We start from the raw sequence: 16,745 nt of genomic DNA on the forward strand, positions 1-16,745 counted from the left end.
AGATGTAAAAGCAAAATTGGTGTTTGGCAGAAAGTATCCATGGGACAGGCAGACAGAATTGCATTAATAAAAATGGATTTCCTTCCCCAGATTTTGTATATTTTGGCGGCCTGTCCTGTTTGGATTGAGGATCATTTCTTTAACCATCTGGAACGACTGCTGAATGACCTAATCTGGGGAAGAAAAAGGGTAAAACCCATGCTTTGTTTAGTCGGTTTCTTTATTTTCAGACCGCAGGCGCTGTATATGGGTTGCGGGGTGGGGCTGTTAGATCAGGGTAGGGGCACCATAGCCCGCGTACGTTTTAGTTATCCATATGTTGTTGTTTATTCAGGTCCGCAGTTCGGTCAGCTACTCCGCTGCTGCACTGCAGTTATAGGTTGCTGAGATGGCCACAAGGTGAGCTTAAGGCATGCCTCCTATGCTTAGGCATTCTTTAGTTTGTTTACAGTTTTGGGGGCGGGTGCCGCCGCCTTTCCATGCACGCGGCCACGCAGCCCTACTTGTATTAATTCCGGATGGTGGCTCCTACTGTCGTGGCCACTGTTAAAAAAAAAAAATTGTATAAAAAAAAAATATATATTATCTAAAAAATAAAAAAAAGAATAAAACCCGGTTGAGCCTGTCACGGCTACAGGCTGGTACTGCCAGGTCTGTCGTGACTACAGACTCATTGTAAAGCCCTGCCACAACTGCAGACATTAGTCTGTCACGACTACAGACTCGTAATAAAGTCCTGCCATGACTGCAGGCATTAGTCTGTCACGACTACAGACTCATTATAAAGCCCTACCACGACTGCAGGCATTAGTCTGTCACAACTACAGACTCATTATAAAGCCCTGCCACGACTGCAGGCATTAGTCTGTCACAACTACAGACTCGATATGGGGTCCTGTCACGACTACAGGCATTAGTCTGTCACGACTACAGACTCGATATGGGCTCCTGTCACGACTACAGGCACTTGTCAGTCATGTATAAAGTTCTGTCACTACTACAGACTCGTTTAGTCACGTCACGTCCATACACGCTGGTCTACCACGACTACAGATATTAGTCCGGTCACTACTACAGGCATATGTCCAATCACGTCCACAGACTCCTTGTGGGATCCTGTCACGGTAGCGTCCTCTTCTACGCCGGCAGGCGCAGCGTCGACGTTCAATCACATCATCAGACTCGTGTTTACACGCTGTCACAACCATAGGCTCAGCGTGCTTATATCCTCCTTGTATGCTTCCTGTGTCTTTAGACCAGTCAGCTCGACAGACTTGGCAGGTCTTGTGTTTTACGACCGTGGGAGCCCTTGCTCTTAGGCACAGGTGCAGTGGGTTCTTTCGTTGGTCAGGTCTGTTGCTTAGCTTGGCGTGATGTTGCTTCGTAGGTGTTGGTATGGTCACTTGATTAAATTTTCTTTTAGTAGGGAGATGTCTCAGGGGTTTCTTCTGGAAGGTTCCTCTTCCTCTTGTGACAGCGGGGAGCAGCAGTCAGAGCGACAGGCTGAGTTACCATTGAGATTTTGGACGATTCCAAAACTGACAGCTGAGTTGTTGAAAAGGGGGATTCTGTTCCCAGCCTCTGCGAGGAAGGCCGAACTCTACCGCCTTCTATCTACACACTCGGCGGCACTTAGCCAGGATGAGGTTTCCCTAAGTACCATCCAGACTTCGCTCACTCACTAGTAGGGTTCTCCCGTTCTTTGACAAGTTGGGTCGCCTGGTTAAGTATCTCGGCAAGTCACCGCTGTGCAACAACTTCAATTACTCAGTGTGCCACTACAACCAATGTAGATTGCTACATTTATGTGCCCTTTGTTTCAGGGCCCACCCACGTGTTGCTTGCATGCAGAAGGGTAATAGTCACGCATGACTAAGCGTGGTCAACGTGGATCTCCTTGTCTGTCCCCTACCCAGCTTGGGTGCAGTTCGTACTCAACGGCCTGTGTTACGGCTTTCACACAGGCTTGCTTGCCCTTCCTCAAGCCCCAACAGTTGATACGGCTTGAGCCAGATAAGGGATATTTGATCGGCCCTGTTATACAACCCCCGGTCGGTGTTGTGACTGGCAAGTTTTCTAATTAAAAGAGGTTGGTTTATGATTTGTCGGCCCCGCATTCCTTACTCATACCCACTTTAAATTCACTGATCCCCTCAGATGAGTTTTCTATGAGGTATGCCTCTATTGATGAGGCTATCCAGGTCATACTCAGGTTTGGGAAAGGCGCCTGGTTATCTAAGGCAGATATCACGGACGCATTCAAACTGCTCCCCATCCAGCCCGACCTATGGCAGTGGCATGGTATCAAGTGGCAGGAGCAGTATTACTTCGCCAACAAGTTGACCTCCGGGTCCAAGTCCAGCCCGTGGCTGTTTGACCAGTTTGCTAGTGCCCTGCATTTGGTGTTGTCGGATGTCTTTCGGGTCAGTCATGTGACCTTGCGTACAGTGTTTTCAGATCTCAGCATGCCTATAGCTCCACACAAGGTAGAAGGTCTGAACACCGCTATTACATTCCTGGGCATTCATTTAGACACAGTGCACTTGCAAGCTAGTCTCCCGCCAGACAAGTTAGACAGGATTAGGGAGGTTGTGCATAGGTGGGCTCAGGTAAGGGTTGCTACCAGGGCAGATCTTTAGTCCCTGTTATGCATGCTCAATTTCGCCATGCGCATCATTCCCCAGGGTAGGTCCTTCATTTACAGACTCCTGGCGTTGCTCCCGCATGCCCGTGGTCAGGACGGGATGGTGAGTTTGGATCTGGAGGCCATGGCTGATCTTTTTGATGTGGGATAGGTTTTTGTCACAGTGGAATGGAGTATCGCTCTTTATTCCGGTGGTCTCTAACCAGTCCCTGGTAATCCATACTGATGCGTCGTCGTCAGTCGGCTTCACCGCGCTATACGGCAGTCATTGGTTTGCTGGTCCGTGGCCGCCGGAGGTCGCGTCCATCCCAGGCTTCTCCCTATGTTCCTCATTGTTCAAGGTTTATCCCATAGTGGGGGCAGCGGTTGTATGGGGCGAGCAATGGAGGGACAGTACAGTGCTGTTTTGACTGACAACGCGGCAGTCACTGACATTCTCATGAAGGGCAGGTCTAGTTCAAAACAGGTCATGTCATTTGTCAGGAGGTTTGTTTGGCTATCTCTTGTGTGTAATTTCCATTTTGTTTGTACGCATATTAGTGGGCAGCGTAACATCGCAGCAGATGCTCTGTCCCGTCTTAATTTTTAACTTTTCTTTCAGGCTTGTCCAGGGGCAGATCAGTTGCCAACTCCTCACCAGCCCCAGTTGCGGTTGGACTAGTCTCACATCTCGCTGTAGCTAGGAGTTTAATGCCCAATTCATTGTCCAGTAACACCCTGAGGGCATACAAGACGTCTTGGTGCTTGTTCCAAAATTATAAGGACACCTACCCACCTACAGAGGAAGGGCCTATAACTCACCTACTGGCTTTTGTCGGGTTTTGCCACTCTCAGTTAAACCTGGCCTATAGCACTATTAAACTGTACCTGGCAGGTATTCAACACCATTGGTACATGCTGTATCCGGACCTACCGTCACTATTCTCAGCCCACCCTATCAAGGCGACATTAAAGGGCTTACAGAAAATGTCCGTTTAGAAACGTCATACTCGTCAGCCGTTCACAGGTAGCATGTTCAGGTCCTTAGCTAACATGTTGCAGGGTACACCTTTGGGCCGCAGGTTAGCACTTTGGTTGAGACTGCCATGTACCTGGCCTTCTACGGATTCCTCAGGCCAACATGCCTGCTAAATTCTTGCGCAAAGATCAGCTCCGCCACTGCGGCTCCATGTATATTCTTACTTTGGCATTGACCAAGACGTCACGGCCGGGGAAATTGGTAGAGGTCAGATATTTCCCCACTGCAAATAGTTGGTGTCCAGTACAGGCGCTAGATGCATGGTTGTTTAGGATCGAGGCCGAGCCGACCTGTTCCCCCGTTGCCTCTGAATACTACATCTTTTCTCGGGTTCGTCCGCATTTTGTTGGCCAAGTTAGGGGTTAATCCTTTATCGATCACAGGGCATTCATTTTGCATTGATGCAGCGGCTGCTGCCTCCATGCATAAGGTACCAGTACATGTCATTAAACAGTTGGGGTGTTGGAGTTCCTTCTGCTACACGCGCTATATCCCAGATCCCCAATTTGTGACTGGCCTTTCAAGATTTGGTTTTGTAGGTATGTGTTATTTAAGTCTTCTCAATTCCTATGCATTGTCTCTTTTTGGCCCCTTTAGGCTACCCTTCGACAGCAGTTCCGGCATAACCCTGCTGCTTTCCAGGGAGGGGGGAGCAGGGTTAGGTAGGGTAGGTTCTCACCATGAGCCGATCCGAGCACAAGTAGTAGGCAATTGAGATTGCCGTGTTTGTGAGAGGAGAGGCGGGGCGTAGGCTTCTTATACCTGCCTCACCTGCTGCCACTCGTCGGTTCGAATGCTTTCTGCCCTCCCAAGAACCCTCCCTTCATCTCAGGTACTCATTATTGGTGTAGCCCCCTTTAGGCTACCCTTCGACAGAAGTTCTGGCATAACCCTGCTGCTATCCAGGTAGGATGGAGTAGGGTTAGGTAGGGTAGGTTCTCACCATGAGCCAATCCGAGCACAAATATAAAAATATAAAAATAAAAATGATATCTCGAAATTTTAGGATTATTTATTTTAATATCATTCATAGAATATACTTAACTCCAATATTGTTGAGTAAGATCTATAAAGAACGGGACCCAAAATGTTGGAAATGCAGAGAAGAGCCCACTGACTATATCCATATGATATGGACCTGTTCAAGTATGAAATCTTATTGGCAAGAGGTCTTTGGTTTTTTAAGTGCAGAATCCCTAATATCTCTAATATCCCTCCCAGAAGTGGCCGTTTTAGGGTGTTTTTCAGCATTTATTAGGGAAAAACTGAAAAATAGGATATGGATAAGAGGCCTTATGGCAGCAAAAGTGATCATTGCGAGAAAGTGGGGAGCAAAGAATTCACCCAGTATTAGGGAATGGAAAAACGTCCTGGTAAAGATGGAGAGATACGAGGAATACGCGACAGGTGCTGGATGAGTGCTGCCGCGGTTCGGGGGGGGGGGGGGGCGACTGGGATGGGTGGAGAGAAGAGAGAAATGGGAGCAGCCAGAGGCGACGTTTACCAAGATGACCACCATGGGGAAGGGGGGAAGGGTGATAATGTTTGGATAGACGGTGGGTGATCTGAGTTCAATGCAATGTGAAAGTGAATGGGACGTTTGTTTCTTTTTAAAACAGGAAGGACTGTGTACTAGATCTGCATTCTATTCTTTGCTTAATATGACACATAATGTATCATATCTGCTATGTTGGCAGAACCTGTTTTGATGTACTGAGACCCGACATTGTAAAAATTTCTGGCTGTTTTTAAATTTATGTTATAAAGAAAAAAATGTAAAAAAAACAGTATCTGTAATCTCACTTTAAGTTATTTAAGCATATTATGATCTTTCTGAGAGGTATATCTGAGGTTAACCAATAGTTCACTTGCTCTACTTGCTTTGCAGTTTGCTCTATACAACTGCTTATGATCTGGTATGAGCAGTTCACATTTGGATGCAATTTGTTTGGATTGTATGATTGTATGGCTCAGTAGTTCGTTTGTATGGTGAAACTGTAAGTAAACATATATATAACCGTTCAGTATACAGTTCTAATCACTATATTAACAGTACGAACATTATATAACTGTTTTAAATACCTATTTTGGCCTCTTGCTTCCATAAAACACAGCTCTTAGTGGAGGGTGTGTCTGTTCAGCTCCTCTCTCTGGTGAATAATGATTCCAGCAGCTCCTGCTAAGGGGATTCCCCACACAAGCTGTCTGTGAGACTGGCTTTAATTGGTCAAAACTCCTGGGCTGCGTGAGGCTAGCTAGGATTGGTCAAGACTCCTGCTTAGCAACAACAGTTTAACTCTATGCTTTCTGTTGTGTCTGCTGTGTCATTGAGCTTACCCTACATTATATAATGAATCTTAAAGACACATTATCTTTTTCTGCTTCTTTGGACACAAAATATAACTATTACATGACATTCAAACATTAAGTCACTGTAAATAACTCTGCTTTTGTCTTTAACACACAAACATAGGAACTGTATTAAGGTTATTGGCAGGTCTAGATGTATAAACATATAAGCTATGTTTGCAACCTAGGACAGGTTTTAGCTGGCCAGCCACAAGCACTGGGACCCATGGTGCTGCAGTGTGCAGGTGATGATCTGCCACCATTCAGCAAGGTCACGGATTCAATACTGACATTACCCCCCCTTCCCCCCTTACGCCCCCTCCTTCAGGGCATTTATATTCTCTGCAGATTCCCACAACCTCTCTTCAGGCCTGTAGCCCTTCCAGTCCACCAAATAAAAGGTATTACCCCTGATAATCTCCCTATCCAGGATGTCCTTGACTTCAAATTTATTATCCGTACTGACAGGAGGCAGATCCTGTAAAGTGCCTTTGCAAAACCTGTTAAAGACAGCTGGTTTAAGTAAGGAGACGTGAAATGAGTTGGGAATCCGCAAGGTAGCTAGTATCTTGAGCTTGTAGGTAACAGGATTCATTTTTTTGATTACTGGAAATGGTCCTAAGAATCGCGGAGCCAATTTGTAAGAGGATGAACTGTTGATAATAGTTAGCAAAACCCAAGAACCTCTGTATTGCCTTCAGACCGGAGGGACAGGGCCAGTTGAGCACTGCAGCTACCTTTCCTGGGTCCATTTTGAGACCCTGATCTTAGATGATGTATCCCAGGAAGGGCAGGGATGACTTTTCGAAGACACACTTCTCCAATTTAACATATAGACGATCTTGTAACCATTGTAAGACCAACTGCACATGTCTGCGGTGAGTTCTGATGTCCCTGGAGAAAATAAGAATATCATCCAAATAGACAACTACACAAGAATAGAGCCGATCATGAAAACATATCATTGACCAATTCCTGGAATACAGCAGGGTCATTACTGAGACCGAAGGACATAACAAGGTATTCATAATGTCCATCCCTGGTATTAAAGGCTGTCTTCCATTCGTCACCTTCATGAATACGTATTAGTTGTATGCCCCCCCCCCATAAGTTCAGCTTAGAGAAGATCCTGGCCCCACAAAGTCTATCAAATAACTCAGAAATGAATGGTAAAGGATACTTATTCTTTATGGTGATCTAATTCAGACCACAGTAGTCAATACAGGGGCGAAGAGACCCATCTTTCTTTTTTGCGAAAAAGAATCCTGCCCCAGCTGGTGAAGAAGACTTTCTGATGAAATCCCTCTCTAGATTCTCCTTGATATAATCTACTGTAGCTGGCGATTCAGTGGGAGACAGAGGATAAACATGACCACGAGGAGGAGATGTTCCTGGCAGAAGTTCAATTGGGCAATCGTAGGGACGGTGGGGTGGTAGTATCTCTGCCTCCTTTTTATCAAACACATCTGCAAAAGAACGATAGCCCACCGGCAGAGTCTCCAAGCTTTTAAGGAGAGATGTACAAACCTTGGGTTGAATGGAACATAAACACTTGCCTTGGCACAGCTGTCCCCATCAAAGAACTTCTCCTGAGCTACAATTGATTACCGGAATTGTGCATCCTAAGCCAGGGCAACCCCAGCAAGAGAGAATAAGACAGTTCTGGTAGAAGAGATAGAGAAATCCTCTCAACATGTAACACTCCTACTTGCAGTTCCAATGACCCAGTGACGAGCTGCACTGACTCTGTCAACACTTGTCCACTGATAGCTGTCACCAGCAAGAGATTCTTCAGCAGGCGTACAAGAATGTCATATTGATTCACCACTGCTTCTTGTATAAAGTTCCCCGCAGATCCGGAATCCAAGGAAGCGGATATGGATTCTTTGGTACCTCCAAGAAGTAGGATCACATGTATTTGGAGAGTAGAGAAGTTTTCGCTTCGAGCCACCTCCTCCAATGACCCTAAGCGCTGGAGTTTCCCGATTCTGGAGACAGCTGCGGACACGGTGACCCGGACCACTGCAGTAGAGACAGAGCCCAGAAGACATACACAGATGATGTTCCTCATCCAAAAGCCAAGTAGAATTTATCTGCATAGGTTCAGGATCCGGAAAGGAGGAGTGTAATAGAGGCTGAGACGTATCTGACCTAAACATTGGTTGCGAAAGTCTTTTCTCCCAACTGACCTCACGAGCCCGCTCAGAAAACCCTATATCAATTTTTTTTGCCAGAGAGACCAGCGGCTCAAGGGAGGTAGGCACATCACGTCCCCCAAGTTTGTTCTTAATACGTCCAGACAGGCCCTCCCAGAAGGCCGCTACCGAAGCCTCCTCGTTCCACGACACTTCAGATGCTAAGGTGCGGAACTAGATTGCATACTGACCCACAGACTGGCTTCCCTGATGGACATGCAGTAGAGAGGAGGCTGCAGAAGAAGCTCAAACACCTTCTTGAAAGAGTCCATAAATAGAGCCACATTACTGGTGATGGGTCCAGATCTCTCCCATATTGGATTCGCCCAGGCCAGGGTATCTCCCTCGAGATGAGAGATGATGAACTCCGCTTTAGCTCGATCAGATTGAAATTGATGAGGAAGCAGCTGAAAGTGAATTGTACACTGATTGAGAAACCCACAACAGGTTTTCAGATTGCCACTGTAATGGGATGGAGCAGATAAACGAGGTCCAGAAGAAACTGCACTGCAACTGCAGCAGGAACAGCAGGAGCTGTAGGAGCCTGTGCAGTACTTCAGACATTCCGGGTTTAGAGCCAGCGGGATCCATGGCCAAAGGATACTGTTACGACCAGAGGATGTGGATACTCTGGATCAGGTGATAGCGGACTGGGGATTAGCACAATATTGCTGACTGCTGGCTCTCAAAGTCAGGACCCTGGTGTTTGCACCAGTAACCCAGAACGCAGCGCGTACAGAGTCCAACAAAGGCAGAGTAAAGGAACAGATGATTTTTACTGGCAGAAGGCATAGAAAAGTCACTTGCAATAAAGGCAAAACAAAATTCAGAGTGATAGGACACGATATGAGGTAGATGGTTGTTCCTGACCTCCCCTCCAGTTAGTAGTCTCAAAAATTAAGCTGAGCTGAGTGTACCTTTCTGAAAAAATAATACGTAACTTTTATTTATTTTTTCTATTAAAATAAGTGAGACAGTATCAGTAAAAGTTATTTTGTACACACTTCCTTTGTAGAAGGAGAGGAGGGATTTTTTTTGCAATTGGCCCTGTTCACCTCTCATCGGTTTGCGGGTGGATCACCTAAAAAGAAACTCTTTACTGGAGTGCTTCACAAACAGCTTACTGACCCCTACCAGCTGGTCTATGAATGGGGAAAGGCTAACAGGTTGTAGTCGGAGCACTTGCCCTGAAATGACCGACCCCCAGCCCCTGGAAACCCGGGCCTAGTTTATAAATCCCTCTCTTTCCGATCATCTAAAAGCACCATCTTCCAACGCATTTTGCCATGATTAGTGGCTCATCAGGGAATGAGTTTGTCCTTAGCAGAGCGTCTGTGTAGTGGCAGCGCTTCAGTTGTCATAAGGGCAGTGGCAACTTTGTGTTTGAAATTGCCTACTTTTATTCTCCAGATCACTCCCCCTCATTAACCAGTCCTTGGAGAGTGGGCGAGGTCCGGATTTACAGAACACACCCTCATGCTTGGTCCACCAATCCTGAGAGGCGGGAGAGGTCAGGTAATACAGCTCTCAGCTGTCCCGACTTGCCTGCCACTTTCCCTGCCTTCCGGAGGGCAGGGTTATTTGCTATGGGGACCTATAGACGCGTCCACGACTGAGCTCCTCACTGCGTGCTTCCTGTTTATTCAGCGCTGACACACTGGTTACATAATGTCAGCACTGACAGAGTGACAAGCAATCGCTGCATTTTTATAGCTTGCTTACTACTGAAAAATAGTTATTTCTGATCAGTGATATATTGTTTGAGAAAGTGGTCTTTCTCATACCTCCATAGAGCTTTTATTTATACCATCAATTACCATATTCACTTTTTAGGTGCATTTATTACTCTCCCTATCTAACTAGATAGCGGAGAAATGAACCAAAATCATGTGATCATCCCCTCAAATATACACCCCCTGAAATCCATGACATATTTCTGATGTTCTTGCAATCTAACACCCCTCTAGGTGAACAGGGGGTTTGGAATCTCATCTAAATGTGATTAAATCTGTTTCCATTTTAAGTTAACATCCAGAATTTGTTCTGGCAGGGACATTTTTTGTTTTTTATTTGTTATTTTTGTATTTTTGGAGTATTTCAGATAGACTCACAGATGTCCACCTCCTTATTATTGGAGGCCTCCATCTGTCAATAATTGGCATTTTTTACTTAATGGTCATCCCTTTCTCCAAATAGGAATGTGATTTACTTTACTTTTAGTGCATATTCAGACATTTTTCTATTTGCTGGGTACATAAGTACAGGGCCCCGTTTTTGCTCCTAGCTTCATTTCAGGCCTCCCATTATAGAAATGGCTTGTATGATAAATACTTGTTCAGTCCATTTGGTGTTACTGACTTCAGCCTGAAAATCCATTTGACTTCGGCCCTCTAAATCTTGTTGTCCCAGCAGTGGCGTACACACAATCCATGGGGCCCTGGTGCAAAACTGATCCATGGGGCCCCCTACCCATCCATCCCCAAGCCGCCTCCACCCCCCCTACTACCTCCCCTTACCATTCACCCAACATGCCTCCCAACAGTACCGCTATGTGCGGGACAGGCCGATTTTGGATGGCAATCCTGCGGTGATGCCATCTGTGGAGGACACTGTTATGGGGGATCTGTGGATGACACTTATGGGGGATCTGTGGATGACACTTATGGGGGATCTGTGGAGGGCACTTATGGGGGATATCTGTGGATGACACTGTTATGGGGATATCGGTGGATGACACTGTTATGGGGATATCGGTGGATGACACTGTTATGGGGATATCGGTGGATGACACTGTTATGGGGATATCGGTGGATGACACATATATAGCATCTTATGCTATATATGTGTCATCCACAGATATCTCCATAACAGTGCCATCCACAGATATCCCCCATAACAGTGCCCTCCACAGATCCCCCCATAACAGTGCCCTCCACAGATCCCCCCACAACAGTGCCCTCCACAGATCCCCCCACAACAGTGCCCTCCATAGATATCCCCATAAGTGATTTCTAGTAACGTATCAGTGGTGAGGGAGGAGGCGGTGACACTTGCGGCGGGGCCGGTGCAGTGCCCAGCGCTGTGCACACACCGGGGGTAGCTCCTACCTTCTGGAAGTTCTGCTGTGGGACATTTTGCTCCACGGTCATGGCCCAGCACCTCCCAGCGCTTCTTCTGCTGCTGCTCAGATGCAGAGCACGGGGCAGCGGCTGCGGAGTGAGCAGCTGTCAGGGCAGCAGGGCGGGCACATGGGCCATGCACTGCGGGGGGTCCATGAGCCAGGAAGACTAGACCCAACCGCATCGCAACTGCTGCTAAACAAGTCTACTGAGCGGCAGCTGCTTCACCACTCCTCTCATGGCCGGCGGTGGGCAGCCGAACTAGAGCGCCACTCCCCGCCCTTCTGCTGTGCTGCTGGTGCGTGGCATGCAGGCTCGCCGCCGCGCCGGCAGCTTGAGCTTAACATCTCTCCCTCTATCATGCGCCTCCTGCCCCACCTCCCTGCTTCATTCATAAAGTGGGAGGAGCAGGCAGACGGGGCAGGAGGCATATGATGGAGATGTTTTTGACACTCACTGCACTGACTGCTGGGCGCTAGTATTTTGCCAGAAGCTTGAGCGGCGCGATATGGCTGCGCGTCCGCCCACCCCTGCAGCTTAGTTAGAGGGAGGGGAACACTGACTGCAGGGACCAGAGGGGTCCACAAGCGTCAAGGGTCCCTTGAATGCAGGGCAAGGTCGCAACTGCGACCCCTGTATGTATGCCACTGTGTCCCAGTCCATCCCCCCCCCCTCCTTGGTTGAGGGATGTGTTGTATGCCTACAAATTTTAGACCGGTAGCATCACTCCCATGTGTCTGGGTTATGTGTCTTGCCATTGAGGTGTCCTTTTCATTGGAAATGTCATTAATGTGGTCCCTAATGCGGCATCTAAATTCCCTTTTCGTTTTCCCTACATAGTCTAGAGGGTAGCTACATTGGGCTAGGTACACTACTCCTGTTGTTAGGCAGTTTATAAAATCCCGGATCTCATATTCATTCCCTGTATGCGAGCTCCTAAATCTTTTGGTTGTGTTAACCTGGCCGCAGGCAATGCACCTCCCACATTTATACTTTCCTAGTGGTCTTCTAGACAGCCAATTCCCAGCTTTTCATGGGGGCTGAAAATGGCTGTTTACGAGTCTGTCTCTCAGACTTTGTCCCTTTCTGAATGTAATTTGAGGATATGGTCCAATTACTTCTTCAAGGTCTGGGTCAGCACATAATATATCCCAGTATTTCGAAAGTGTTTATCTAATTTTCACATGTGCGTTATCATAAGCAGTGTTGATTGTGAATATTCTAATGGCGAATTTTTATCGTGAATATTGGCACTTTGAAAATTTGCGAATATCTAGAATATAGTGCTATATCTTTGTAATCGCGAATATTCTAGATTTTTTTCATCAGTACCCATAATCCCTCACTGCTTCTTTGCGTAGGGGCATACCTTAATGTCAGTACCTTAGGCTACGTCGAAATTGCTCTAATATGAGCAAGTTAAAAATGCAGGCTTGTGACTTAAGGACCAGGTTCATGAACAGAGGATAGCCTAAAAGAATCCTCAGGTCTGCATTCGAAGCAGCCTGTATTGAAAAAGAGGGACTCTCTTCTTGTCCCAAAAAACAAAACAAAAAATGGACATAGTAACATCATCTACTAGGAAGATCTGAATGATTGGTACTTATGTTTAGTGATGAGCGGCATGCACCCATGAAATAAAGAATATCACATTTATTACTGCCATCTTGAAAGCTGGATCACTTTCTTCTGTTGCATTATAGTGAATGGGGCCGGGCAGACATCCGGCAGCGCGCGTGTGCAGATGTAAGTATGGATCCGGCAGGCTATTCTCCTGCTGGAACAGCCTGCCAGACAAGCCTAACACCAGTGTGAAAGAAGCCTTACTTGCAGTACATAAAATGCTGCAGATATTGTTGAACTAATAAATATATATATTTTTTGTATACTGTCATTAGAGATCATTGAACATCACGAATTCTGCATTTCTAAAGTTGATATTTACGAGATTACTACCAATAGGTTCTGTAAGGGTGGTGTCAGATGTAGCGACCATCACACAGTCCAGCTGCTGCTGCAATGCGGTGTGGTGGCTCCGGTCCTCTCTGATTCCTGATGAAAGAAGTGTTATTTTCTTGCACTTTATTATTGGCCGAACGGTTTCCCTAAAAAATGCCTGGCCATTACCAACCAGCAGACCACTACCACATGTCTGTTCCACTTAGTGGTGATGGTTTTGGCTGAGGCTCTTTTACCAATATTGCCATGTGTGTCCTATGGCACATTAATACACATGCCCTAATCTGTTTGAAAACTTGAAGTTTGAAATGTGTTTCATGTTTTATATGAGCAAAAGAATGGTTTCTAATATGTGCTTAGTCCTAACTCTGTGTCTTCTTTAGCCGTTGCAGGTTCTTTTTGCTGGAGAAGCCACAGAAAGAAACTTCTATTCGACAACACATGGAGCTCTTATGTCTGGTTGGAGGGAAGCACAGCGCTTGATTGACAGATATCCAGATCTTGGGGCCAATGTTAGCAAAGCTAAGCACTAAAGATATACTCATCAGTAAAACTGCTGGTTTCACATTAGCGAGTTCAACGCATTCAACTTATGTCTGCGGAAGCTACTGTTCTGACCTCCCTAGCACTGAAGAGGTAGCATGGCATTATATTGATTTATGATGCTATGTAACACTTAGTGGGTCATTAATTAAGACTGGTGTTTTAAATGGCGGTCTTAATAACCCCTATATCTGGCGGTGGACCTGCCAAAGTTTATAAAGAGGCACAGGCTAAAACAGATGTGGAGAATGATGAATGAGATGGGTCTGCCAGCCCATCTCCTTCCCCACCTACGCCATGCCCACTTTCTTAGACCTGACGTGAGAGGGGAAAAGTCACAGATTGCAGCACAACTAATTGTTCAGAAAGCGCCACAGGATGCAAAACGTCCGTAGGCTGGCTGCATCTGCTAAGTATTACTCCCTGCATTGTGCATTTTGTTTAATAAAATGGACATTATACAACTTGGGTGAGTGCCATGGATTACATCTATTTTCTGGATACTCATTATGTCAGTGTTATAGAATACATTCCGGAACTCTAAGGGGTATATAGCATCATAAATCAATATAATGTTATGTGACCCCCGTCAGTGCTACGTAGGTCAGTACAGGAGCTTCCAGACACACACGCTGCAAATTCAATGTGTTGAACTCACTCGTGTGAAACCAGCTAATATCTTTATGATTTACAGATAAAATAATAAAAGATATAGTTCACTACAATACTTATACTAGGCAATATAAAGGATTATCCCATGAACATTTATCACGTAGCCACTGGATAGGTCACATATGTATGGTCTTTGGGGCCGTACCACAGGACCCCACAATCACTAAAACGGGGGTCATGAACTCCCATTCTGGAGGCAGTTGAATAAAGTGTTGTTCCATGACACTCCATTCATTCTCACAGAGATAGCTGTGATCTTCCTTAGTCCTATAGGCAGTGTGCATGCTTGATCACTCCTCCATTTAGGCTATGGCTACACTTCAACACTGGTGGCGGTCAGGATCGCAGTGGTGAAAAGAATGTGACTTCAGTGCCAGTTGCAAAAAATTTGTCAGAGTCGTGCTGTGATATTATTCACTTCTATGGGGTCACCACTAGGCTGCAATCCTGGCTGTGACAGCTGTCAAGCGTGTAGCCCTAGCCTTAAACTACTGTGAAACAAGAGCTCAGGACTTCCCTCTAGTTATCCGTAAGGGTGGGGGCCCCAATGATCATACATTTATCTCCTAAAGTAGTCTATGTGTAGGCGATAAAGAATAAAAAACAGGCCAGAGGGCTGCACCTTAGTGCAATAATGTCTGGAGAACTGTCACAAATGACATGTAGTATGCTAGCCTGAATCAGTCGTGCTAAATATTAGGCATAACGCTAATGTGAACCTTGGACAGTGAAGATGTGCCTGCTGCGACATGTCCTTGGTTGATCTGTTGCACCTGTGAGTGGGGCCAGAGATTAATACTTGACATACATTCTTAGTCAGGAATCCGCATCTTCAAAGAGTATGTCCGCTATTCCAACATGTTTGATTAAAGGCCACAAGCAAATGTGGTGCTGAACCATCTTTAATTTTAGTAGGCTACGTATTTTATAAACCTTGATGATTGATGTAATTGTATCATGGCCTTAGGAAGGCAGAATCTCAGTGACTAAATATGAACCCTATAAAAAATAAAAGACTTTACACCAAATCTGCGTGGGGTCTTTCAACAAGCATGTTGTCTACTGGACTCTCAGTGGTTTGTATGATGCCACTCTTGCTTCTTGAGCATGTGGATTCCCATGTGGGATCATTTTTCTTGTGTCATGTGGAGAGGAGATAAACGTTGTTCCAAGGGATAACCCATTAAATAATTATGTCCATTTTACTGCTTGTATTACAGAAAGAGATTATACCCATTTGTCTGTGACCTTTGATTACTAGCTTCAGAGGAGGTTTACATTATGTAATGCAATGCTTTGTACATTATTAAAAATGTTAAGACTTGCTTTGTGTGATGTTTTTATTTGTTGTAATATCTTTTTTTACTTAAAGGGGTTGGCCCATCTGAGACATTTATGGTATATCATTACTGTAGGTCAACCACTTCTGGGACCCGCTCCTATCTCCAGAACGTATAGTTGTCAACTTTCCTGAATCTGGCGGAACTGCCGCTGATTTTCGGAGAAAATTTAGGGAGTTAGTATGAAAACCTGCCCATATATGAGCATTCTGTTTTAAGGGTCAGATCATTCCCATTGGGGGTGGGCTTATATGCCCCGATTTTTCAAACTAAAATGTTGGTAAGTATGAGAACGGGGCCCCCAATTTGAAGAAGGGCCCAGCACTCGTATGGCATGCTCTCGATTTGCAATTGCAAAAGTATTCAAATCCAGGCACTGGTTTAAAAACTGTAGAATATTTTTCGTCAGATAAACCCTTTAAAGTATAACTGTCGTTTCAGTTTGAAGAGTCTTCTATTAAAATTGTTTTACTGAGCACTAAAGATGTCTGTGTGTAACAAGTCAGATAGGCACGGTTATGGACAGTGATAGTTAGGCCACATATCTATAGTCAGGGACTGAGGTAATAAGAGGCGGCTGTTACACACAGGCGTCTTCTGCAGACTGAAGACAGATTCTCCAAAACTATACCCTGTTTTCTAGTAATAAAGTATACTAAAATGGTAAGGGTTTTCTGTAACGGGGCGCCGAAGGCGCACTCGGTCCCCCATCAGCCGCAGACCTGCTGTTTAGCTTCAGGAGCGAGGATCTGTGTTCGGCCTCGTTCCCAGGGCGGCTTTGCTAGCTGGGAGGCTCCCTGCTGCTAGGTCTGCCTTGAGCGCCGAGCTGATCACTCGGTGCTCGACTTGTCTGTCGGTCATGTGACGCTGGCCACGTCACATGACCCTCACTCCCCACTATAAATA

The 16,745-nt window shown here is 45.8% G+C and overlaps 1 protein-coding gene across 1 annotated transcript in view; it reads left to right on the forward strand.

The window, feature by feature from the left end:
* LOC122942437 (peroxisomal N(1)-acetyl-spermine/spermidine oxidase-like) overlaps positions 1 to 15,823 on the forward strand; it is a 119,973-nt gene extending 104,150 nt beyond the window's left edge. Inside the window, exon 7 of the mRNA XM_044300056.1 lies at positions 13,668 to 15,823. Within this exon, the coding sequence (XP_044155991.1) occupies positions 13,668 to 13,817 (150 nt within the window). The 3' untranslated portion in view covers positions 13,818 to 15,823. The remainder of the gene's footprint in view (positions 1 to 13,667) is intronic.
* Positions 15,824 to 16,745: the final 922 nt, after the last annotated feature.

The sequence above is a fragment of the Bufo gargarizans genome, chromosome 6 (assembly GCF_014858855.1).
Source record: "Bufo gargarizans isolate SCDJY-AF-19 chromosome 6, ASM1485885v1, whole genome shotgun sequence".
Lineage (NCBI taxonomy): Eukaryota > Metazoa > Chordata > Amphibia > Anura > Bufonidae > Bufo > Bufo gargarizans.